Genomic DNA, 25,541 nt, shown 5'->3' on the forward strand with positions numbered 1-25,541 from the left:
TATACTTACTTAAGTATAACAATGAAAAGGTAAATTGAAACAAATGCATAAGCTTGCCACTTCCGATAGTCCAACAAAGTCCGACACAGAATTCTATCGTACTTTTAACAGTTGGGAACTAAGCTTGTCAGCTACCAAATGCCGTATCAAAGCAGAAAGTAAAAGTATTTTATTCTTCAGAAGCACAGTATAACTCACACAGCAAAAATATACACATTATAAATAAAAAACATTTTAGAGAATGTAAAGAATTGATAATACAGCATATGTATCCTGGTGGAGATAGACAAAGAAGGGTATGAATGGACAATAAAGAATACCGGTATAAATATTCAATATAAAAAAATAATTGTTGTGAGTCTGGTAATCCATACTCATATAATCCGTTAACGTCAGCAGTAATGAGAGCAGTCCATAGCCTGATCGGCTGGCGTCCTTTGTGATTATCTGTGCTTTCCTAAGGCCTCCTGTGCGGTAGATGCCCTCAAAGTAGGGGAGTTGGCAGCCGGTGAAGTGCTGCACTGCCTTCCTCCTCTAGGTGGTCTCGTGGTCAGCAACAGAGCAGCAGCCCTACCAGGCAGTCATGCAGTCTCAGAGGATGCTCTCAATGGAACATCTCAAGAAGTACAGCTGCAAAGATGTTTGCCAGTCATGATCAGTCCGTTTTCCATGACTCAGTGAGTCATGGAAAACTACTGGTTCCCGACTCATGTTGCCAGCTGTGGTGATTCGACTCAAACCAGCCATGCATGGTTTGAGCTCACAATGTTTCCCAGAGAGCGATTGTCAGGTGGCTCTGACTTTGACATACTCTTTACCTCTCTCGTTTTCTCTCTCTCTCTCTCTCTCTCTCTCTCTCTCTCTCTCTCTCTCTCTCTCTCTCTCTCTCTCTCTCTCTCTCTCTCTCTCTCTCTCTCTCTCTCTCTCAAGATTCAAGAATCAAAGGGCTTTATTGACATGGAAAACTTAACTTTCCATTGCCAAAGCACAAAATGTAAAATAAGGTACAAATGAATAAACAACTGGTGGCCCTGACTTTGACTCTCTCTCTCTCTCTCTCTCTCTCTCTCTCTCTCTCTCTCTCTCTCTCTCTCTCTCTCTCTCTCTCTCTCTCTCTCTCTCTCTCTCTCTCTCTCTCTCTCTCTCTCTCTCTCTCTCTCTCTCTCTCTCTCTCTCTCTCTCTCTCTCTCTCTCTCTCTCTCTCTCGTGCCTGGAAGCAGCTGACTCGTTGGCCCCTCGCCACCCCTCCAGGGTTTAAGCAGCTCCAACGGTCAGCCGGCCATGTAGTTGTCTGGGCGCGGGTCCAGAGAGGCTTGTCTGCAGATAAAGGACAAGGTGGAAGTAGTTAGGGTCCACCTCAGGCTGTCACCACTTGTCACGGTCACTACAGGAAAACGACTCACATAATAAAAAGAGAATAGGGGAAATTTAAATAAATGCCCTGCAATTCATTAATATGATTTTTGGTTGTTTTAACATTTTGTATTACTTGTTTACATGTCTCAGGGTTGTAAAGTAATTGCTTTACTCAAGTAATTCCAATTTAGTATCTTTTTGGTGTAATTGCTCTTATTTTCTCTAAACTTGTTTTTCGCATAAGTCCCTTATGCCCAAAATGATTGGAAAATAGGGTCCAGGTATTAAAAATCACAAATGTTCTTTTAATGGTCCAGAATTTAGCAGCATCTATCAAAATCGACTTGGCAGAAATTGGTTTAATACTCCTTTTTATACCACTCACTCCTTCTTGAGTAAAATTGTCCCAAAATAACAGTAATTCTAAATTCTAGTAAACAGTAATAGAATAAGATATTTTTCAGTACACTTTCTCTGTTTGATGTGTCGTCTATGTCGGCCATGGTCAGCTAAGTGTGTGACTCCATTGTCTCCATTGACTCCATTGTCCAACTCTAATTGCTGGCATTATATAATCATTTGAGATAATGAATTGGTTGTACGTGCCCACAGTCAAGTCCCAATTATTAGTTTGCGTCATCAATGAACAGAAGGGCCACACATGAGGTTGAAACCTTGGGTAACCCCACTGTACGTTTCCATTATAACCAGCCCTACTTTATTCTCTTCTGAGACAATGTGCCACCAAAATGCTACCAAGGCCTTATCAGTACAACAGGTACAGTTTTGGCCAGCATCTGCCACAGAACACTTATGAGAAACAAATAAACAGGCCGTGAGAAAATAAACACGAAATGAGAACCTCTCGCCTGAATGAACATAACGTTAGCCTCATATCATAATTGTCCAAGTCATAGTTTAAAGTTCATCTTGTATTTTGCCCCCAAAATATGTCCTATGATAATTATTGATTATGGAATGTAAAAAGCACTCTGATTGGCTTAGGATATAGCAAATGAGGCACATTTAATCAGCAGCATTCAAGGGTAGATCACAGTTTGGCCAAAATATGACATATATGGCAATTATGCAATGAGGCTAACGATAACATATTCTGTGATCATTGTTGTGCAAAAGTGGTCCTGCGAACTACATCGCAAGGATGCCCCAGTCAGGCCCTACATCTGCCCTGATGCTTTCCCCATCGTCTTCAGTTACTACACTCACACCCTTTTCAGACTGGCTAATTCTGTCTCCCCCCGGGGAAGCCCACCCTGCTTTGTTTCTACAACCCTGCGTAGGACGAAGCCGCTGGGGCCTGTACCTGGAGCTGTACGTCCCTGACACAGCATAGGGTCCCTGAAGAGTCAAGCATGCCTTCCTTTCATCTGTACTTGTACACGCTAACTTTCTCTCATCAGTGGATTTGACCTATGCCTCGTCCCATGGGCCCCGACCATGAGATGGTAAGTCTGGGGAATTCCTGAGGGGTCATAGGGTGGAGGAGGCCGTGTATTCGGGGCAGTAAGTCAGAACAAGGGGCCGGATTAGCCCGTCCATGGGGGAGACTGTGGTTAAGCTCCTGCGGGAAGTTTTGGATCAACATATAGCAAGGGAACTGGAGGACCGAACGCTGTGAGAGTGTCCACCGCGCACAGACACACACTGCCTTCACACAACAACAACAACAACGGCCAACGTACATAGGTGGCAGGGACTTCCATCTCTGATCGTGCCTCGCAGATTATCTTCAGCATGGCACTGTGTAGGGAGGGTGTGGTAAGGTCATCACTTACCCGGACAAAACATCTTTAATTAGAGGGTGCACCATGCTTCATTGCGAACACGGTACTTGAGGGGTGATGTTTTCGTTATCAAGTTTGAGATCCCTGGAACTAAATGGAAGGATCTCCACACTTGTAAAGCATGCGTGTTCTGTTTGAAACTGTTTGAATTAACACAAATGAAACCTCTGTTTCATTTGTGTCAATACTTTAAGAAGGTATAGGGGATGTACGTCTCCACCATCCACAGTCACATTTAATACTCTATCACTGAACACTCCTGCAGAACTGTGTGTTAACGCAACAGCCTACAGGAATTCCAATAAAACAGCACAAGTCTTCAAAACAAGCAAGTCTTATTTGCAGAACATTCTCATCCTATTTTATTAGAACAGATGAGTTTCCTTCGGGGACCCTTGGTCAACATGGAGCACCGCGGCCAAGAATGAGAAGAAAACCTCCAGAACACAGAATGTTCTTCCATAAAGTCTAAAGTAATACTGTGGCTGCGCGGTTTTTAAACGTGAAACATACACACGGAGAGGGTTGGAACAAGAGCAATCAGGAAATGTCACAAGGGGTGTTGAAGTGGAGACACTGCAGGATGGGTAACAGCGTTTGCTCCACCTTGTCTCGTCCTCTCTTAACGGTTCTCTGTGTTTCCTCTTGTTCCATCTCTTCGTCTCTCCGGCATTTCTCAAACCCCTACAACTATCGACACATAAATACTAAATACTACTATTTTGCATGTGACTCCCCATCATGTACGGTGATCGGTAGGCGGGATGGGATTTGTCTGTCAGGTCCACTCCCAGACCTCACCAACGGTAATTGCCGTGCTGAATCAAACATATGAGGATGCTGCCGCAGATGTGCGGTGCCTTCATCTTTGCATACAACAGGGAAACCGCACGGTCAAAGTTTAGTTCTGTGGGTCACCGGGTGCCGTTCTGTACGCCAAATCAAAGTATTTTTTTTGCTGAACGACAAACGACCCCTTCATCTGATCAGTCGGTGCAACAAGGGGGACCGCGCCATTGCTACAACAAAGCACTTCCACACCAATTCTCTGGGCCGACCCCAGGAAAACAGATGCTCTATATTCCCATAATTATCCAAACGATTCCAAGATGTCAACGTTGAAATATTCCCCGGTGCGGCTCTTCTGACTCCGATTCTCATTTTATCCTGCCGCATCTATATCCTCGCTGAACCGGTTCTAACATGCTTTCATTTGAGCTTCTTTGATCTTTTTAATATATAAATGAGGTCAACGGACTCATCCCAGCATGCATCAACATGAGGCTCCTGAATCAATACACAACACATGATGTCATGGGCCACCCTCAGCCTTGCCCTTTCTCTCCATCTCCTCTCCTTCCCCGCTTTCCCTTCCTTTCACTGTGCTGCCGAGGGGCCGCTCGTCAACCCGTACCTGTGTGAGTGGTCCTCTGTGTGTGAGTTGTTTCTCTGTGTGAATTTCGAGTCTGCCCGTAGAACACGAGACCTGGGAACTTCACGGCTTCCTCTTTTACAGAGCCATAAAAGAGCTGCCCTGAAGCGCTGCAGGGGAAACGCTGCATGTTATGCGGTGCTGCAGGCCCCGCAGAGAGAGCCAGTCACCTGCTGGGAGGCATCTGCTGCATGACCCACCGTTGTTGTCACTTCCTGCCAAGTTCAACGGGACGCACGTGGTGATGTATGGAGGGCCGGTGTGGAGGGCCTCTGGTCTGATCCGTGCCGCCGTATACAACGGCCTGTAAAACATCTCAGCTGGTACGCTCAAGGAAGAAAGCAAGTAGTATTTGGGAAGAGGTTCGGGATGTGTGGAAGGGGTGGTGTATTTTAAAGAGCTGCATTACGTGTTGGCTTCAGGTCAAGCACAAGAGGAGATTCTGTGCACAATTATGTGCAAAGGCTGACTCGAACGACAGAATAATTGTACAGAATAAATTAATACAGAACACATGGTTGTCTATTTACCCATTTTATATAGCGTAGTAACATGATGATGGATAAATGCAATTATACAATTCGAGAGGAAATCATGAGTAATTGGATAACTTCTGAAATGGGAGAAGAACTAATGCCATGTCCCTTGAAATATGTCTTTAAATAAAGTTAATCAAATTATTAGTCAATGCCACAGGCATAGTTTTGTCTACATTTTGTATTGAAAAATGAAACATTCCCACATATATGCAGGATCTGGAGCTGGCCCCAAAACTGTAAACATTTTCTTTTTTGGGTTGAGTGCAAATCCCTCACATGTTTTTGAAGAGCATGTGCGTGTGCGTGTGCGTGCGTGTGTGTGTGGGGGGGCTCTCAGCATGTTCGGTGTCTTCCTGGTGGATCCATCCGTGAGTGATGGCAGCTGGCAGAGGGGCGCTGACCCCAGGCGACCCCCCGGCTGACCAGAGGGTCCGTGGGAAAGACGTGGGTGGACCTAGGCCGGGCTTCCCTGGCTTCAACTCACTGGACCATTGGCAGAGCGATGCCCCCAGAGTGATGCAATGTGGGTAAAATATTGTGCATGTAATACTGTAGGCCTCCAACTGGGCTGGTCTGAGGGATCATGTTGATGGTTGATTTTATTTTTTGATAGATAAAACAAAAAAATTTAAGTATTTTAACTTTAACGCCATGTCACTGTACCAAATTTGTTTTGGAAACAACGCAAAAACGAGATGCAATCAGTATTTATTCATTTGGAGCATTCGTTTTATGGAGCATTAATTCACATGGAGCATTCATTCATTCATATATATTCATTCAATCAAGTCTAAAATGTTAAAAAATAACTAATTGAAACCAAGTCACAGTTTCTTATTTTATTTAAACTATGTTAAGAACAAACTGCTTTGTTTCAGCTGAAAAACACAAGGTCGCCAATGCCTTACATGAAATAAGGTTAAACTTACACTAATACCAATTTACCATGCAGCAACCCATCCATAATCCATGAGAATCCACTGCTAAGGCTCCATCTTAGAAAGCTTATCCTTATATTGCACCAAGACACACACACATACACGCATGCATACACAGGCTAGCCTAATCTATGCCATGACCTTGCATTTCGTCTCACTGAAAGGTGTAGGTGGTTAATCGGATTATGGCTATTTGTGTGTCTGTGGGGACTAATAGGAACAGGCAGAGTACTATTTGTGGGTAATCTTTAAGTCCACACTGCCCCTCAGTGGTAGGTTAGCTTCTCCAACTGCACTGCTGAATTGGTATTGCCGTGATTCAAGATGTATTTCCCATTTTTTTCCCAAGGCACAAAAGTGAAAGAAAAAAAGTGAAAAAGCACAAAAATTACCTAAATGATTTACGGTAAATAAAAAATAAATAAAAAAAACATGACGTAAATCAGATGTATCGAAAAACACCCTGCTGCTTCAGTTCACCAAGGACGGTTTTATTATCTCGTAAAATTAGGACATCCTGTATTTTTTGAGCAAGTATGGATATCTCCCTGTGTCCTTGGGGGGCCGGGGGGACTGTTTGACTGGGTAGACGTACCACATGACAACACCGGAGGGGTTGATGGACACCGTGAAAATGGTATGGTCAGTCAGGCCGCTCAGGGTCTTCCCAGAGAACACATCGTACGCCTGGACAGAGGAAGAGACAAAGATGCTCATCAGTGAGGTAACCCTCCATAGAAAGAAAGAAAGAAAGAACGAAATACAGGCAAAAATTATGAAAGACAGTTAGAAAAATGGAAAAAAAAGAAAAATTAGAGGAAATCCAACAGAAAGAAAGTTCAAAATTATAAATAAAATAATAATAGAGGAATAAAGAAAATATAAGAAAAATAAAGCAATAAGATTAGAAGGATAAGATATGACCAGACCTCGAAGCTGCCGGCTGGGAAGTTGAGATTGGCCAGGGAATTTTGGTACAGATATGGCATGTCCTGGCGAAGGCTCAGGAACACCAAGGCATTGGCCGAGTGGGACAACGGCCTCCAATAGACCTCGATATGACCCAACTCCTATGCCACCAGGAACGGAGACATCATGATGAGACACAATACGATAACAGGTGATCAGGAAGAGACACCGTTTCCTCTGCCTTTGTCCAACAGTTGATTATCCAATGTACTATCCAGAGTTATATAACTGATATACTATGGCATTATCCAACCGCCGCTACTAGAATCACTGTCCCCGCCTGCTTCTAAGGTTATCTGCGGCCTGCCAGACACTTAGCAGCAACGGGAGTCCTCCCAGTGCTCCTGATTGCCGGTCCGGGATGAGCATATCCATGACAGGAATGCATCAAGGCTAACCCATGGATTCAGAATGAAGTGTGAGACTTGTGTGTGATGGAGCCAGTCACCTGTAGCAGCCGTCTCCCCTGGATCCCTCGGGGGTCCTGGTTGATGCCGATGGCCACTCTGTTCTGCAGGATGGCCCGAGCATCGGCGCTCAGGGTCCGAAGGTCATTGGACATGACGAGCGGGGCAGCCATGATGGCCCACAGGGCCATCTGTGCTTGGGCCTGATCCAGACTGAGACCAAAGTTTCCAATGATGAGCTATGGAGAAACATCCAGGGTCAACCGAGGCTAGAGCAGCAAGAGAAGGCATTTTTTTAAATAGAAGATTGTTTATTTTGGAGAATACAGGAAAAGAAGAGAGGATTCAGAACAAAGTTTGCTTTTCTGAATAATATTGCAATACAAACGACAGTGCTGGTGGATTTGATTATCACCACAAAGTTCACAGGGGGACACAGGCCTAAAGCTCAGCAAGACTGAAACATGACGTGTAAAATGCAACCGAACCACCTACCATGTCAGGATCGTTCCAGTGTCCAGGGCCAGCGGCGGGCTGGAGGTCGTCCTGGTTGGTTGAAAACCAGTCAAGGATGCTCTGCACGCTGGCCCACGAGTCCTCAATGTCGTCATAGTTTCTCCACAAGTTGCAAATGTTCCCTAGATAAGAGTAGTTCACCTTTTTCGAAAACAGGTACACAATTGTTAAATAGTCTTGTATATACATAGATGTTCTTAGCACATCCTATTATTAAGCCTTTGCTTGGTTTTTATATTTAACGATATTTATGATTAACTCACATTTGGGGGGAGTCCACCTAAATAGGCCGGCAAGCTGCAGGAATAGGCTATAGGTCTGCCTGTCCAATTCAATGCCTTGGACATTAAAGGGTAACCTATATGGGAATATTGATATTGTTTTTGTAAAATCTCTATTCCACTTTTATGCAATTTGGTAGTGAAAACCTGCTTCAATAGTACCTATCAACTGCTCAATGGCGTTTGAGTGACAACCATCAAACTTCAAGTAGTCCACGCCCCAGCTGGCAAAGGTCTGGGCGTCTAGCTCCACTTTGTCCAGGGTCGTGCCAGGGAAGCCCATACATGTGGCGCTGCCCATGTCTGCGTAGATGCCAAGCTTCAGGCCACGATCGTGAATGTACCTTGCAAGGTTTGCAATGCCCCCTGGGAATCTGATTGGAAAAGGGAAAAGGGAATAATCACATTGGCATTAGTGTTGTGATGTAAATATCTAATACAAATTTAGAGCTAAACCTGCCCTTTATAACTCTTTCACGGTAGTAACTTTTGATTAAAATTCTTCACATTGAAATTGATAGTTTAAAGGAAATGTAAATCAAATGTTCCTTATATTGTTGCCAAAGGACAAGAAAGCCATTTGCAAAATGCCTTATTGGTAATTGTGGCATTGAATATCACCGTGACTAAGTGGCACTTGTACTGGGTGGAGACTTTACTGGTTAGGAACTCTCCTGGGTGTTGAATGCACTGGGTGGGGACGGAGCAGGGTGGGGACCGTACTGTACTGGGTGGGAACTTGGTAGGATGAATCAAATAACCAGTATAACCTGTCAGAATCAGGCTGCAGCCTCCCATCGCTGCCTCTCTGCATGGACATCCAGCAGTCGTCTATCATGACATACTCGTACCCCAGCTCCCTCCATCCATCCTCAGATAGTCGGTCAGCCATGTCTCGGAACAGTTTCTCACTTTGGAAGGGATAGACGGACCGACTTTATATTGGTAGCCTTCAGAACTACTTTTAACCATTTAGAAAATGTAATAAGATAAAATTATTGCATCAGTATTACACCTCTTGCCCACTGCATCCGTCAGTTGACGGATCCCATTGACTTTGAATGGGGCGGAGACGCAATGCATTGTGGATCCTTCCGTTCCGTTGAACGTTCAGTCAAGAAGTTGAAAAATGTTCAACTTTTCAGGCAGTGACGGATCCGTCATCCAATCAGATCGCGTTTGCTCGGGCTTGACTGACGGATGCCTCTGCAAAGACTACTCCGCCATCCGTCAGCCACGCCTTCCGTCATCCGTTGACGGAGGGTGCAGTGGGCAAGAGGTGTTATTGAAACATAGGTAACCACGATACAACTTTCTTTGCATAACATTAGACCTTTTAATCTTGAGTTTCAGTTATTGATCAAATTCTAAACTGACATTCTGAATGGTATGTTATAGGTGCAGCTAAATCTACCTTAATCTATGATCTGTGCTTAGATAAGTGTTTCTTCTTTCTGTATGACAGGAAAGAGGACTGCAAGTCTCGTTGTTGTCTTATTATATTGAGTGCCATTAGTTTGATCCAAAGTGCAAATCCTTATTTGATTACCTTATCAATTGTGAATCATTCAAATCTATTTAATCATTATAAATTAAAAAAAGGCTTATCATTTTAATTAACACAATATCCATAAAGTTTTTACGTGAGAGCATGTTGACATGATTGATACCTGATGCAGTTCGTGGGGTCCTTACGACAATCGATATCACAGCGAAAGCGCTCCCATGCCATCCACCCCATAGGGGGCGTCCTCAGCAATCCATTGTCTAAACCTGTGCTCCCTGGGATCAGGGCCAGCAGCAGGAATACTACTTGGAAATACCCCATTCCTGAAGGGAAAATCAGGTTAATCAAGTTAAATGCACACGCATACACGCACATAGAGGAATTTAGCCTTCAAAAAGTATACAACATTTGCAATAATTATTTTAACTTTGATTACTCTGTGATACAGTTTCGATCTATGCATCGGTAACAGCTGATGTCACTGCTGTAATGCTTTAAAAATATGTAAAGTATTGAGGCTGCATACAACAAGCTTGTCCTACCTGTTTACATGGAGACAGATTCACTAGCTGTTGGTTATCTGGATGTCTCGCTAAGATACGATTAGCATTTCTACAATTTTTCCCCCAGGCAGAATGGTAAATCTCTTCCTTGTTCGACAAGGTATGATCAATGATCATGTGAGTCTGTTGTGTCACGTGATACCAAAGCAGGGAAATATTTAGGGTACAGATGCCTCTTGTGGTGAACAGTGTATAATGAGTAGTAACAATGCACATTGTTAAAATAATGTTGAAATAGTACATTATATATGAAAAATATACAATGTATATATTAAATATATATAAGGTATTAATTTGGGCTGCATTTTTAACTTATCTTTTCTAGTATGGTATGCTTTGCAGGGGTTAATTATTTAGTTTGACTGGTTCAACCGGCCGATACCTTCAGCTGAGGGGTCCAGTACGAACTGGACCTGTCCTGTAAAAATCCTAAACATCTCGTGCTGAAAGGTTCACCTTTCTTTCACTAATGGCACACATTCATTTTGAGGCGTTGCATACACGTTATAAATAATGACTGGTTACAGGTATTCGCATGTTTATTTATTGAAACATTAGACATTTTTGTTTTATTATTGTAAATGTTAGTGTTACATTATTTGATCAAAACTCTTGAAATGGAATCGCCAAAAGAAATGCATGGTTTACCTGACTTTATTGTTTTTGTGGCTCAGTGGTAGGAATTTGTTTTTAGGTCCTGTGGCTGCACGAAACATAACAGTGCATTTGAATAAGGAATTCATAGAACTCCTTCACGGGTTCATCGAAACCTGCGTCCTCTTTAGTATGGATTAGTCATGGCAAAGACGTAGGCTACAGGCAGCTGCAGTCCAATGTTTACAATGTGCCATTTCCCAATAATAAGTGCTCCCAACACCAGTCCAAATATGGTTCCTGACGTCCCCGCCCAGGATGACCAGGCCCCGGCCATGGCTGCCGCGGCCCCAACGGACACTCCCGCTGCCCCCACGGACCCCAGCAGAGCTCCGGCCCTCCCCCCTTGCCCCAACACAGGGGTTATGACCTCCACCACAGCAATAAGAGTTCCCGCCAATCCCGCCGCCCCTACGATGATCTTGGCCTCTCCGGCCCCCCACCGCAGCAACGGCCCACCGACCGCCGCGCCTAATGCTAACTGGCACAGCTTGGCCACGAAGAAGCCTGTGTTCAGGGCCTCGAGGGAGGCCTTTTGGTTCATAGTAGGGGTGAGGCTTTCCCTGGAGAGGTTCTTACCCACCGCTCGCAACCTGCTGTTGGCAAGGAGGACCTCTTGTTCTGCATGTAAAGTGAGCATAGCCACGACGAAGGTGGCGAGCATTCCCATGCATCCCGCCAGCATCCACAACTTAAATCTGGACACCCTCATCATTGAGTAGGAGAGGACGACCACCAAACCTAAAAGCACTATGAGGACAGACTGGTGAGCGCCGTAGCCGTTCATGCCAAACACCGATGTAACGATGGCGATGAGGGTCATGGGCAATCCGGAGAACGCGATGAAGTCCACGTATTTAACCACGACGCTGTCGATCCAGTCTTGGATGGTTCTGTGTTCCATCTCTGTCTCCTCTCTCTCTATCCTCTCTCTCTCCATCTTTTCACTCTGCAGGAGCTCCTCCTCCTTACTGGCCATGCGCTCCCTCTCCCTGGCCCTCACGCCTTTCTCCAACGCCTGGGTCCTCCGCTCCACCTTCACTGTCACCCTCTCCCTCTGCTCCGCTTCTTTGAGCTCCCTCTCTCGTTCGTCCCTATCCCGGGCCAACGCCGCCGTCCCCAGACCGCAGCACACCTCCCGCTGCTGCCAGATCACATTGAACAGGTAGTGCAGAGGCGGCTTCAGCACCGTGAACACGCTCAGGGCGATCAGGAGTCCCACCATGCCCACGTTCGTCACGATGTACTCGATGGCCATGCCGAGCGTGGCCCCGCTGAGCGTGGCCCCCGCCGCCCCAACCACTCCGGACCACACCCACAGGCCGACGGACTCGGCGTTCGTCACGGAGCAGCTTCCCTTGGACAGGACCACGGAGGCTGTGGCGGCGGCGAGGATCACGCCGGCCACCACGGAGCTCATGGAGGCGGTCAACGCCGTGGCTCCCAAGAGGGTGCCGAGGCCAAGGGGCCCCACAGTCCTAGCCTCGTCCATCACAGGCTTCAAGAAGTCCTCCGAGGTCATCACCGCGATGGTCCGGTCCACCGGATCCTCCGTGGCTCCCAGCGCGCAGCCCGCCACGGCCCCCAGCGCGAAGCCCAGGGCCGCCTGCACCCAGGGTTCCCTCGCTCCTGAAAGGTAGCGGGAAAACATTGGTCGATATCAGAGGGGGTCACGGTGGCAGAGTGCTTGAACAGGACTTATAAAGGTGCACGAATGAACTACTAGGGTGACACAGGTGGGTGACACAGCCATGTGAGCCGTCCGTGCGTGAAGGGCATGCGGTTTGAAACTCAAAGAACAGGTTGTTCTGGATATACCAGCATAAGAGTTGAATGCTGTCATGTGAACTATTGCCATACTCTCGCCGCATGGCTTTAATGCTTTATTGGAATACATTATTGTATTGAGTTACTAATCTGGAGAAGAGGCAGGGGATTGTGACCACTTTAGAAAATATACTGCTAATTAATTATAACAATGAGAACATGTCTAAACATTTGTATGTTTAGGTCATTGCAAGAACAAGGTTGACTGTTTTCAAGTTAAGCCAATATCTATTTATTTTTTGCCTCACACCTTATGCCTGTTCCCTGAGCAATGCATTTGAGAAGGTAAGAGGAACTGGAAATGACTTACGCAGTTTTGAACGAGCCATTTTATTCCTTGGACAATAACTGAGAGAAGAGAGCGCCTGATTTCCTCTGGAGTGAGAAGAAGCACTGCGTTCCTAGCGTTTTATCAGACGACAACCCTTGCTTGTGTGTCAGGGAACTGTAGAATGACAGTTGGCCAGCCTTGTAGGCATAAGGCATTTTTGGGACACACCCACAACCTGTTTCCCTTCCTTTGTCCTCCTTAACAGCGGACTGATACTGATGCTGATTGAATAATCTCATTGATCACTATGCTTATCAGACATCATGTGAGCAATCACATTTCTTGAAGTTGGATTACACGATTAACCAGATATTTTAGTCAGAATCATTTTAAATTTCCACGGTTGTACTATTCCCAGATAATTTGCAATTTTATATAAATTGCCAATATGGGCCTTATTCGCTTAAAACGTTTCACTTAATTTTACTTAGTAAGTCAGAATGATGAAATTAAATAATAATATTAAATATTTAATTAACATTTATTTTTGACAATAGTACCTGAACATTAACTACAAAGAAATGGCATATTTTCTTCCAATATATATATATTTCCCCCCTTTATAAATTGTCTGATTCTGCTTCTTCATTAAGTTATGTTGCATTTATCTTAAACTATATCTTAATATAGTTTTGTAATATTTGTTGTTACTTCTGTGTATTCAACCTTACTCATAACAATCACCATTAAAATTGTAATCTAATATATTGCTAAATATGGCTATACTTATATATTGCTCAATGTCCCAATACTAAAATGATATTAGAATTTCAAAGGCCTCGGCCAGGGAACTATTCGGAACTACTTAGATTGCGTCCGAATGCGTGCGGTTGCTTCGTCGAACCTTTTTCCTGTTGCACTCTGACGTATTTCCGGAACAATGATGGCTGCTACGAGTAAAGCACACGTGAAGACCCCGGTGGAGTTATCTGGTAAGTAACATACTTTAATTTGGTATTAAATAATTAGATAATCTGATGGAACTCAGGCAGAGGAACCACCCGCTATCATTATGTTAGTGTTATTGTTGTTATTATAAACACAGCGACTGTTCTTGGTATTCTAACTTGAGTTGACGAGAACGCCTACGGTAAGTTAACATAACAATAACACAAGATAACGACATCGCGTTGATGTTGCCCTAGACGTAGTGTGTCATCTACACGGATTCTTTCACTTATTTGTTTGATGTAAACCAATATGTTGGAAGGGACGGGGGTGGTTGTACTAGACATATGTACTGCAGTACTGCTACTAACACGTGTCTAATCTCTCAGGGGAGGAGGAAGACCATGAAAGCAGCGACCAGAGTGATTCTGATGGAGATGCTGATGAGGGAAGCGTCGACGGAGAAAATGACATGAATGACATGGATGATGACGACGATGAGGATGAAGAAGATGATGATGATAAAGATGATAAAGAGGACATTAAAGTTAGTGACGGAGATGAGGCAGACGATGAAGATAAAGGAATCGAGGAGGTTGACGGAGAACCCACTAACCCTAACGCTGGGTGGGCAGATGCAATGGCCAAGATCCTGCAGAAGAAAACCCCAGCGAGCAAACCAACGATACTGGTGAAGAGCAAGGAGTTGGACAAGATGAAGGTGAAGGAGAAACAAGAAAAGCTGGAGATCAGAGAAAAGGTAGCCGCGTGTGTGCCATGAGAAGAATGAAAGTGGCATGTTTTGATTTAAATAAACAAATACTCGGTAGTTCAGGACTTTCAAGTGAACTCTGGCTTTTAGACTGACGATTGTAATTGGGTTCCCTACCACAGACGGACAAGAAGCGTACGTGGGAGATGATGTTCAGGGTAAAACCTGACATCGCAACAGATCGGGAGGCTGAAAGGACCTTTCAGAGAACAGCTACCAGGTGGGTACCTGCCTTTTTATATTTCGAACTATGAACAATTGTCGTTCTGTGACAAATTTGGTTCTCCTTTAGCAGTGGTCTCTGCTTGAGTTCGAACGCAAACACATAGGATTTACAATTGGTGTGCTGATCGCTTTTCTGAAACAATGAAACATGTTCTGATAAGAGGTCTTTCTGTACTCTCTTCCCCAGAGGTGTAGTGCAGTTGTTCAACGCCGTACGGAAGCATCAGAACCTTGTGAACGATAAGGTGAAAGAGGTCGGAGGATCTGACAGGAAGAAGGCCAAGCTCCTCTCCTCGGTCACCAAGAAAGACTTCATTGATGTGCTGAGGGGGAAGGACACGGTGAAAGTGGTGAAGGCTGAGAAAGAAACGGTGAGTCTAATATTTACTTATGTTTTGGTTTAATATGCACCTTTACACCTTACATTTGTACAATATTGCCTAATAGATTGCATTTCATCAATGACATGTGGTTACCATGACATGTTTTTTTTCGGGTGAAAGGGTAGTACAATGTAATAATGAATGCAACAGCCAGGTCTACCCTAATTAAGACTCAAAGTATATGCCCAAGGAATGATGATCCTGTTTCTGCCTGCAGGATCCATTCTTCCTGTTGTTTAATCCATTTATTTCTAATACTTCTTTGTTCAGCTGCAGCAAGGCATCGATGTGAAACCTTGCATGTATTTTTTTTTATGTATATCTGCTTGGCTGTCACTTAAGACCGATGTTCTAGGAAATTTATACAATAGAGTTAACTGACTTTGTTTAAAGGTCCCATGGCATTCCACCAGGTGTGGTGTGATTAGCCGCTACAAGCCGTTTTGGAAATCTGCCATTTATGACATCACAGGTGGGCTTGTCCAACTGTCCACTGGGTAGGCTGGTAGACTGACCTATCCAGCACACATCTAGGTGGACACGCCCACCTGTGATGTCATAAGGGGCAGATTTCCAAAACGGCCTGTAACGGCAAATCACACCACACCTGGTGGCATGCCATGGGACCTTTAACATCTATTGGAGGGAAAGGGCAATGACAAGAAGTATGAAATTACTTTGAGTTTGTATTGGTTGTGGTGGCTCAAGGTCAGTAGGTGAATACTTTTAAAAATTGTTAGCTTACGACGGCGGTACACCATAGTAAGCTAAGCAAATCGTAACCATGATTACCAGAGGGGCCAAACTTTGCACAGTATTGGTGTAATTGTGCTGTCTATCCATGTGGTGGCACTGTTGAGTTATTTTTTAAAGATAGTGAAACGGTCCAGAGTTGGACTTCGTCTGTAATGTCCCATCACATGGCTCTAAAGCAGAGGTTATCCTGAGGAGAATCAATGTTGGATGCAGTCATGCAGTCATTCACAGTATTCTATTCATGTGTTGAATTAACTCTTTGGGGTTACAGGCTGCTGCCGAGAAGCCGTCCTGGAGTGTCCTCAGAGACGACTTCATGATGGGGGCTAAAATGAAAGACTGGGATAAACAGAGCGACGGAGAGGAGGAACAACCGAAATCCGAGGAGGGCGCAGAGGACAGCGATTCGGACTGATGCCCTCTACAAACACGTTCCTAATGACACTGGGCCTTGGATGAATGGGGGTGGGGGTGGAGGATTGGCGTTGAGGTCCTTCGTCCCTGAGGTTGTGGAGAACAGGGTTAACACTCTTCTGTTTTCCCCCATGGGTCAAATGAAGCTTTCGCTTTGTTGACTCGAAGCCGGTGCTCGTGTTCAGACGACATAACTTAACTGTCTCATTCTTGGAGCTGTATGACCTGTGCTACATCCGTGTCCTATTTTATTCCTGTAAATAAGTTTTTTTTTTAATAACGTTTGAATAAACAGCCAGTTGGACTTGAACTGTATTCACTATGTGCTCCGTCTTCTGACTTGATTGTGTGTATATGTTTTGAAATCGATCCATTAGTCACTTTAGTTACTGTTAAGAAAGGCTCTCTGCCTCTTCCTGAGACTGACTGCAGCTCAGATTCCGCTGATGACCAGAGAGCTGCTGACACCGTGCTTCATGTCTAGGGGCCTTGTCGCCACACTGCCGGGTGAAACGATCTCCCCGGAACGGTCCCTCTCTGAATCAGCTGTACCGTGTGCTGCTAGTGTCATGGGAGCGCCGGTCTCCGCTTCCTTCTCTCTTTTGTCGCTCCTTCCAATCCTGACTTTGCACTTTATATCTGCTCTACCTGGGTCACCCTAATGTGTACCTGTGACCCGAAAGGATCATATAGCCCCAAGCAGATCACCTCCTCAGCAGCACAGATGGCGTCCGTCGCAAGCTCTCCACCCAGGTGCTTCTGCCACTCTCATGCTGCCTGCACAGGTGCATGGCTCTTCAGAGCACATCACATCTACAGGTGTGTTGTCGCAGAGGTTTGAGGTGAGCAGGTGTTTTTGGCCGAGCGGGTGCAGAACTGACATAACGGAGGATTTATCATCTCTGGACACCAATGAACGCCTTTAAACGCACACACACGCACCTCGGCAGGCTTCACATCTGTCTGCAGTTTCTGATTTAGTGACATCTGGTTTACACCAAGCAGGCTCGATGTGGTGCTGGCCGCTCAAGACCTGTCACTGTTGATGAATTGCTAATTCTGGATGGTATGGGCATAGTGGAGGAACAAGGCCCTTGCAAACAGTTATTTTTAGAAAGTATGCTTTTATTTCTGCTATGTATCGCAGTGTACCTTACCAGGCAGTCACTCTTGAAGGATGCATGAATGGATAGGAAACGGCACTGCCTTTCATGGTTTCTGTCACCCTGTCTAGGACAAAAAGTTGATGATGTTTGACACAGATAATTGTTGATCTCCCTACCATTTAAACTTTCAGGGTCTGAAACGCATTCCTCCAACAGCAGGGTCTAAATCATGTGAATGCCTTGCCATTTTCGTATTAACCACAAATCAAACAAGGCGTTTCAAAAACGATTGTGCACGGCCCAACACATCTATTAAATTGGGCATCAATGTTTGAAAGGCATTTCACAGTGCTAAATTTGATTTTCCCCACCTGCTACTTTTGAATGACCATCCTGGAAAGTTTGCTGGAACATTAGCATTTTATATTGACACACCAGATGGCGGTTCATTCTGGTTCATTTTACCAGCCATGTTCACGAACAGGTAGACAGTGATCTCAGCACCACAGTGCACCTATCCCATGGGGGGTTTGAAAAGCATGTTTTTATATTAAACAATGAACACTAGCACATTACACATTGATATGAACATTATAGGCTCCCCAACTGCCAGCAATGTTTATATTGTGTGATTTGTCTTTAAGGATTTTAACAAAGTATTTGTTTATAAATCTTTCTTGCAACCAGGGATGGATAAAAAACAACATTGAGGCACCAGCAGCTGACTAACCTGTTTCAGATAGACAACATTTAACAATATACTATATTATAAACCCACACAGTATTTATCCTTGCCTTGGTTTTCTAGAATGAGAGACGGCTTTAGGACCCTGCGTCATAGAGCGGGGCGCCCACGGATCATTACCCGTTGCACTATCCCATGGGCACAGTGCGCACTCATATTTACTATACGTCGCACCGTCACTCGGTTTTGAAGGAGTCTCTGGTTATAGAACGCAGTGACCACAGGCTTAGTTGGAACAGGAGGAGCACGTGATGAAATAAGTCCACTATAAATCTCCGCTGATGCGCGCAAAGAAGTGCAACTCATTTCTCAACTTTTCCACAACTAGATGGGGTGAGGGAATACTCGTGAAAAGTTCTGCTGCGGCATCAAAGGTAAACACAGATTGTTTCTTCTAGGTCGGTGAAACAGGCTACGTGTTTTTAAATCCTAAAATCTTTTTTCTCTTTTTACCATTTCCCCCCTTAATATATAGAGTTGGCCAAATTACGCACGAGTTTATATATTGAGAATTCCCCTCAAACGCCAGGGCTGACGTGTATGTATTTATTTGAAGAGGATTCTGATATTTCTTTGGAAAACACAATGGACAGATTCGTACATCACTTGAAGATTGCAAGGGTGATGTCAAACCCCAGCTTGCATTGAGAGCAAAAAAGGGCACCGTTGGAAAAGTCAGCAGCACTCTGATGCGGTGAAGGTGTGTGCGATCCCGCAGGCTACACGTCTGTACTGCTCAGCTGTAAATACTAGTTGTCTTTATTCCGTACGTACGAAACTTATTGAACGTTGTTTTTTCTCAGAGTACTGTGACATTGGCGGGCACATTTCAAGATCTGTCTGCACCTTTACGCACGCAGCGCACCCGTTTACTCTAAACTGGGAATACTAGATTCCTGCGATACGCGCAGACCGAATAACGGATTTTCGCTCCGAGACTGCTATATGGATTTTTCAGGTAGGCCAACATTTCAAAATAACTGAAAGCTGAAAGAAATAATACTCGTTTTTATGGAAACTACGCGGTGGCGAATGTAAACCTTTTTGAAACGTGCAGATAACGCCTATTCGCCCCTTTTGTGCGTATTTTCTATTGAAGTATACTTTTTTTGTTAAAGACTCTTAAAAGGGGGCTTCCGAAGAACCCCGTCCGTGAAGATGAACTTCTCTCTCCTCAGCCTTCTCCTCACTCTGGATTTAGCCACTGTGGCGCTCACGTTATCCACGTGCAGCACGCTGGACATGGATCAATTCATGAAGAAGCGAATAGAAGCCATCCGGGGACAGATCCTGAGCAAACTCAAGCTCACGACCCCCCCGGAGGATTTCCCAGCGCCGGAGGAGGTTTCCCGCGACATCGTGGCCATCTACAACAGCACGAGGGACCTGCTGCAGGAGAAGGCCAACGAGCGTGCCGCGACCTGTGAGCGCCAACGGAGCGAGGAGGAGTACTACGCCAAGGAGGTGCACAAGATCGACATGCTGTCCCTGTACCCGACCGAGAGTAAGTGGGGTTGGTGGTTGTTGATTTTGCACACAAAAATAGCTGCCCGATGTACAAGCCCAAATAATGAATTTGAAAGGCCATCACGTGCTTTTGTTTTGTATGTGTGTATGTGTGTTTTTATTTTTTTGCTCGGGGGGGAAAACGCATTCCATTCTTTCTGGGATCAGTTTACGGAAAATGACAAAGCAAACAGTTTGGCCTGTGCTTCAGCAGTCATACATAAACAACAGTCCGCCTGATTCAATCTTTTCTCCTTTTCTTGAAGGAGAAAGTTGAACTTTCTTAATGGCTTTAAGTTGTTGTGGAACAGTTGATCACATAGACTGCATTGAAACATCCTGGTCCTAGTTCGAATTGTCCCCCACTGTGTGTGTGTGTGTGTGTGTGTGTGTGTGTGTGTGTGTGTGTGTGTGTGTGTGTGTGTGTGTGTGTGTGTGGGTGTGTGTGTGTGTGGGTGCATTCGTGTGCGTCAGGTCCGAGCGTGTGTGTGGATGTCATTGCCCCAAACGTATAACAACATAATAACATGCGCACATCAATAATGTAACAATAGTTTCCAAATAAGGTTTAAGTTTGTGGTAAACACCTGTATGTGTGAACATAATGATGAACCTGATGATGCCATGATGGTGACACTAAACAAAACATAAAAGCACTTTTAAACCAAAGCACATTTTGCTCAGGTTCTAGAAGTACGATCTTCCTCCGTGTCCAGTTCTAGTCTCACGGCTCTAGACCCGACCAGGTCTGTCCGTCAGTGGATGGACTCCTCCTGTGTCGAGGAGACTGGCATGGGAAAACTCCCTCTTCTTTTGGGGGGAGATCAAAGGAGCAGAAGAAGAAAGGCCCGACCGCAAACGCATCATCTGGATAATAAATCCTACTTCCCCATCGCTGACCCGGCAAGACTTCCCCCCCCATTTTCGATTACCACTATGAGTATATATGGTATGGAGGAAAAATAAATTAGCACATATTTCACATGCCCAGAGGTGTATTTAGCATTAACTGTTATGCTTGGCCGCGTCTGCCGTATAAATAGCCTGAATATGACCAGATCTGGCGCTCGGCCAGGTGCCTTCAGAAAAGTATTTATGGGGAATAAATAAGACTGAGTCAACAACCAGAGAGGGAAAAGGGCAGAATTTATTCCTATTAATCTTAAGGTCTGAAGCCAGCGCTACTCTTTAGATCTCCTGGAGTATGATGACAAGGGAGAAGTCAGAGTGAGGGGAGGCAGAGAGAGCCACGGAGAGAAGAGGAGAGAGCGAGAAGGAGGGAGAGAGGGACACTATGAGTTTGCCTATTTTTCTTCTCCAGTCAGTGCGAAAATGTATACCCTTGCCAGTTAATGCACATGTACAATCTCTCACTCCCACACTTACACACACCAACACATGCACACACACACACACACACACACACACACACACACACACACACACACACACACACACACACACACACACACACACACACACACACACACACACACACACACACACATGGGTACCGACCTTATTTGGTGGGGCGCCAGGAAGTCCTCTGTGGCAGCACTGTGGTGCACAGCGGCAATAGCACCCACACAACAATGTGTGCAAGGGCCGAGGGGTGTCTGTGTGCGTGCGTGTGTGTGTGTGTGTGTGTGTGTGTGTGCATGTGTGTGCATGTGTGTGCCTGTGTGTGTGTGTGCAGAAGGGGGGGAGGGGGGCTGGAGCAGGATGACCTAGAGACAGGCTCTGGTTGGCAGGAGCACACCGAGCACCATTTAAATCAGGCAGGCTGGAAGGCATTGTTCATGGCTGCTCGCGAACCAGGCGCTCTGTACTGTATTGCCCCTCGCTGCTCTGACACTTGCTCCATGGAAAATTCCAGTCCAAGACCTGCTGCCACCAGGCAGTGAGTGGCAGCTCGGGGAGTGGAAGAGCGAGAGATCATTTTTCCCCCTCTCCCACTTCTTGTGGTTCTCTACCTCTGTCTGTAACTCATTCAACTGCACTAACTAACGCCTCCTCCTCCTGCAGCCCATCTTCATCTTCCTCTCTCTCCCTTCTCCTCCAACATCTACTCTTCCTCCCCCTCTCCCTCCTCCCTGATCCTCTTCAATCCCCTCTCTCCCTTTTCCTCCCTCCTCCTTCTTATTCCATCTACCTCTTCCCCACCTTCCTCTGCTTCTCCTCCCCCCTCCCTCCCTTCTCCTCGATTCTTACTCCCTATGTCCCGCCTCTTAATCCCTACCTTTTCCCTCCTCTCCCCCCTCCTCTTCCTCTAACTCCCGCCGCCTCCTCCTCACTTCCCCCCCTAACTCCCTCCTCCTCCTCCTTCTCCTCTCTCTCCCCATCAACCTCCTCCTCTCTCCCTCTTCCTCCTCATCCTCCTCCTTCTCCTCTCTCCCTCCACATCTCCCTCCTCCCTTACCCCTCCTCTCTCCCTCTTCCTTCTCCTCTCTCCCCCCCTAACTCCCTCCTCCTCCTCCTCCTCCTTCTCCTCTCTCTCTCCCCATCAACCTCCTCTCTCCCTCTTCCTCCTCCTCCTTCTCCTCTCTCCCTCCCCATCTCCCTCCTCCTCCTCCTCCTCCTCCCTTCTCTCTCCCTCTTCCTCCTCCTCTCTCCCTCCCTATCTCCCTCCTCCTCCTCTCTATCTCCCTCTCCTGCCTTTCCCCCCTCCTCCTTCTTCTCCCTCCCTCCTATCTCCCTCCTCCTCCTCCCTATCTCCCTCCTCCTCCTCCTTCTTCTCTCTCCCTCCTATCTCCCTCCTCCTCCTCCCTATCTCCCTCCTCCTCCACCTCCTCCCTATCTCCCTCCTCCTCCTCCTTCTCCTCTCTCCCTCCCTATCTCCCTCCTCCTCCTCTCTATCTCCCTCTCCTGCCTTCCCCCCTCCTCCTTCTCCTCTCTCCCTCCCTATCTCCCTCCTCCTCCTCCTCCTCCTCCCTATCTCCCTCTCCTAACTTCCCCCCTCCTCCTTCTCAAACCTTTTCTCTCACTAGGGTCCTTATGTGGTGTCTCAGTGTACCTATGGCACACCTACCTATGTCGCGGCTATAAAAGGGGGGGGGGGTCGTCCTGTACAATGATCCCCTGTTTGGATGATTAGTGCAGAGAAGCAGAGTGTACCAGGTCGGCTCAACCCCCAACGAGTTATAGTGTAAGTCCCTGCTGAGGTGTAGTTTTCCCTGGTCGGCAGGCCTATTTGTAGCGGATGAACACAGTGACCCTGTGGTGTGTGTGTGTATGTGTGCGTGAGTGTGGTTAATATAATGTTTTTATTACCTTCTATTATGTACACAGTCCAAGTCGTCTCTTACTTTGTGTTTGAATTCAAGCGTGGTATCAGAGTAACCTATAGCAAGGCGCTTGTTATCCCGACATGTGAATGTGAAAAAGTGTTGCATACATTGAGCTCCACAGAGCCCCAGTCAGCATGTCTCATTGAAAGCAGGTTTCCCCCCCGATAACAATTCAAAACAATTACATTATTTCCTGTAATTGTTGAATCATTGTTAATTGAGCATGGCATCTAATTTATGCATCCTGAGCTTGAGCTTGGACTGCTTTGCACACACACACACACACACACACACACACACACACACACACACACACACACACACACACACACACACACACACACACACGCATGCAGCCATCCCCCTCCCCAATACATACACTAAACCACACAAAATCCCACACCTACACACACACACACACACACACACACACACACACACACACACACACACACACACACACACACACACACACACATGCAGCCATCCCCCTCCCCAATACATACACTAAACCACACAAAATCCCACACACAACCACACCTACACACACACACACACACACACACACACACACATGCACCCCCACTCTCCCTATACACACTCACACACACAACCACACAAATCTGCATGCATACACACAATGACACCGACCCCCAAATACACACACACACACACACACACACACACACACACACACACACACACACACACACACACACACACACACACACACACACACACACACACACACACACTACACCCAGATGCAAAGCCTTGATTTGTTATCAGTGCATTGACCCTGACATTGGGTTCGGACCACAGTAAACGTCTTGTGAAAACTCACGCATGAGCCTGTTTGGTTAGCCTTTTAGAGACCATTAGACAGGGTTCAGCTGTAATAGAGAGGGAACACAGGAAAAAGCAGGATATTCACTTGCTATTTATTTAGCCGTTTAAAGTTAATTTGAAGCACATGTTGCGTTGTGCTTTTAATTTGATTTATATTAAAACAGAGCAAACCGCAACAATTCCTCACCTCATAACATTACATCTTATTTACGATTCCTTTGGTCATTATTTATTTTAAGGGTAACTGGGCCACATATCTTTTTGAGAGTACAGCAGCGAAACACCGGTTTACTCCAACTGTGATGCCATGTGATACTTCAGCATCCTCAGAGCCACTGACAGCACCCTGCTGCCCAGGCAGCAGGAGCAGCAGCAACAGCAGACTGTTGTCTACTCATCTTCTCTCATTACATGTCCCATACCTCAGTATCTGTTTTGGGAGGGTGAGTGACGTGCCTGGCGATCTGCAGTTGCATTCCTGCGGTCGCCGCGTGCCAAGCAGGGACTCTTCTTCTTTGGCACGAAACACAAAAGTCGAAGAATGGCCTGTAATTTGGTATTTAAAGACGCCACAGGAAGCATTCGATAATGCCATGAAGGGATGGTCAAGGAAAGCCCCAGGAAGCTCATGTAGCTGATGCGTACGTTGTGTGTGAGTCGGTGCGTGTATGCTTGTGTGTACGTGTCGTGTATATGTTTGACTGCGTGCCTCCTCAGTTTAATGTCAACACCGAGTTACGTGTGGCCGCCTCACTCATTATAAGTGCTTGGGGGTTTGCATGTTGTATTAAGGCAACCTTGACACGGTGAAAGGCCCATTCATGTGTACCCGTTGTGCCCCTGCGTGAAGGAGGGTTAGGGCTGGTCACAGCTAGCCCGACCTTATGCGTCGCTGTTACCGCTGGAGCTCCCTCCCATCCGCTTGCCCTCTGATTCATGACAGCAGCCAGACATTGGTCCATTCAACTGTCCGTTACGCCCTTCGATTCGCATCAATCAGCCAAATAGCACAGGCACCGAAAATCTGCCACCCGATGGGCCATCCCAAACTTTGTATTCCTGGGGCATTCCTACAGGTTATCTTGTACAAAGGAAAGTTTCACCTGAGAGACTGGAGATTAAGGCTATGGCAAGCGATGCTTTCTTGCTGGTTGGCTGCCCATTGTGAATAAACTGAGCCCATTTGTGTTGGTTTGTGGAAGAGCTCTGTTAAACATATGACACACGTAAACAACACATGTATGTTTGTGCATCTACCGTGAAACACTCGCGGGTGTGCCCTGTTCCTCCCAATCACAACACCACAACAAGTCATTTGTTTGTGGGACAAAACATCCCCTAGAGATGGCTATGTCATGTTGTGTTTCGTGCAATCGCCTGTTAACTCAAAGCAAATGTGGAGCAAGTGAAGTTTGTGTGTTTTGTTGTTTGAATCTGTTCTGTGTATTTTTAAGTATATCGGAGCCACAATTGAAGCACCCACTT

At 45.9% G+C, this 25,541-nt stretch overlaps 3 protein-coding genes across 3 annotated transcripts; 1 reads left to right on the forward strand and 2 right to left on the reverse strand.

Annotated features, from left to right (window-relative positions):
- Positions 1-6,540: 6,540 nt before the first annotated feature.
- On the reverse strand, positions 6,541-10,452 carry LOC132467695 (alpha-N-acetylgalactosaminidase-like). Its single transcript, XM_060065188.1, has 9 exons — positions 10,293-10,452; positions 9,914-10,073; positions 9,014-9,154; positions 8,406-8,617; positions 8,226-8,320; positions 7,942-8,103; positions 7,488-7,685; positions 7,000-7,140; positions 6,541-6,757 (listed from the first exon to the last, which is right to left on the reverse strand). Exons 2-9 carry the CDS (start codon positions 10,069-10,071, stop codon positions 6,578-6,580), a joined length of 1,287 nt encoding a protein of 428 aa, XP_059921171.1. The 5' UTR covers positions 10,072-10,073; positions 10,293-10,452; the 3' UTR covers positions 6,541-6,577.
- Positions 10,453-10,834: 382 nt separating this feature from the next.
- Positions 10,835-13,237, reverse strand: LOC132467694 (uncharacterized). Its single transcript, XM_060065186.1, has 2 exons — positions 13,105-13,237; positions 10,835-12,596 (listed from the first exon to the last, which is right to left on the reverse strand). The coding sequence occupies exons 1-2, from the start codon at positions 13,121-13,123 to the stop codon at positions 11,095-11,097; spliced, it is 1,521 nt and encodes a 506-aa protein (XP_059921169.1). The 5' UTR covers positions 13,124-13,237; the 3' UTR covers positions 10,835-11,094.
- Positions 13,238-13,906: 669 nt separating this feature from the next.
- On the forward strand, positions 13,907-16,878 carry rrp15 (ribosomal RNA processing 15 homolog). Its single transcript, XM_060065189.1, has 5 exons — positions 13,907-14,057; positions 14,403-14,773; positions 14,908-15,005; positions 15,198-15,381; positions 16,421-16,878. The coding sequence occupies exons 1-5, from the start codon at positions 14,006-14,008 to the stop codon at positions 16,562-16,564; spliced, it is 849 nt and encodes a 282-aa protein (XP_059921172.1). The 5' UTR covers positions 13,907-14,005; the 3' UTR covers positions 16,565-16,878.
- Positions 16,879-25,541: the final 8,663 nt, after the last annotated feature.

The sequence above is a fragment of the Gadus macrocephalus genome, chromosome 11 (genome assembly GCF_031168955.1).
Source record: "Gadus macrocephalus chromosome 11, ASM3116895v1".
Lineage (NCBI taxonomy): Eukaryota > Metazoa > Chordata > Actinopteri > Gadiformes > Gadidae > Gadus > Gadus macrocephalus.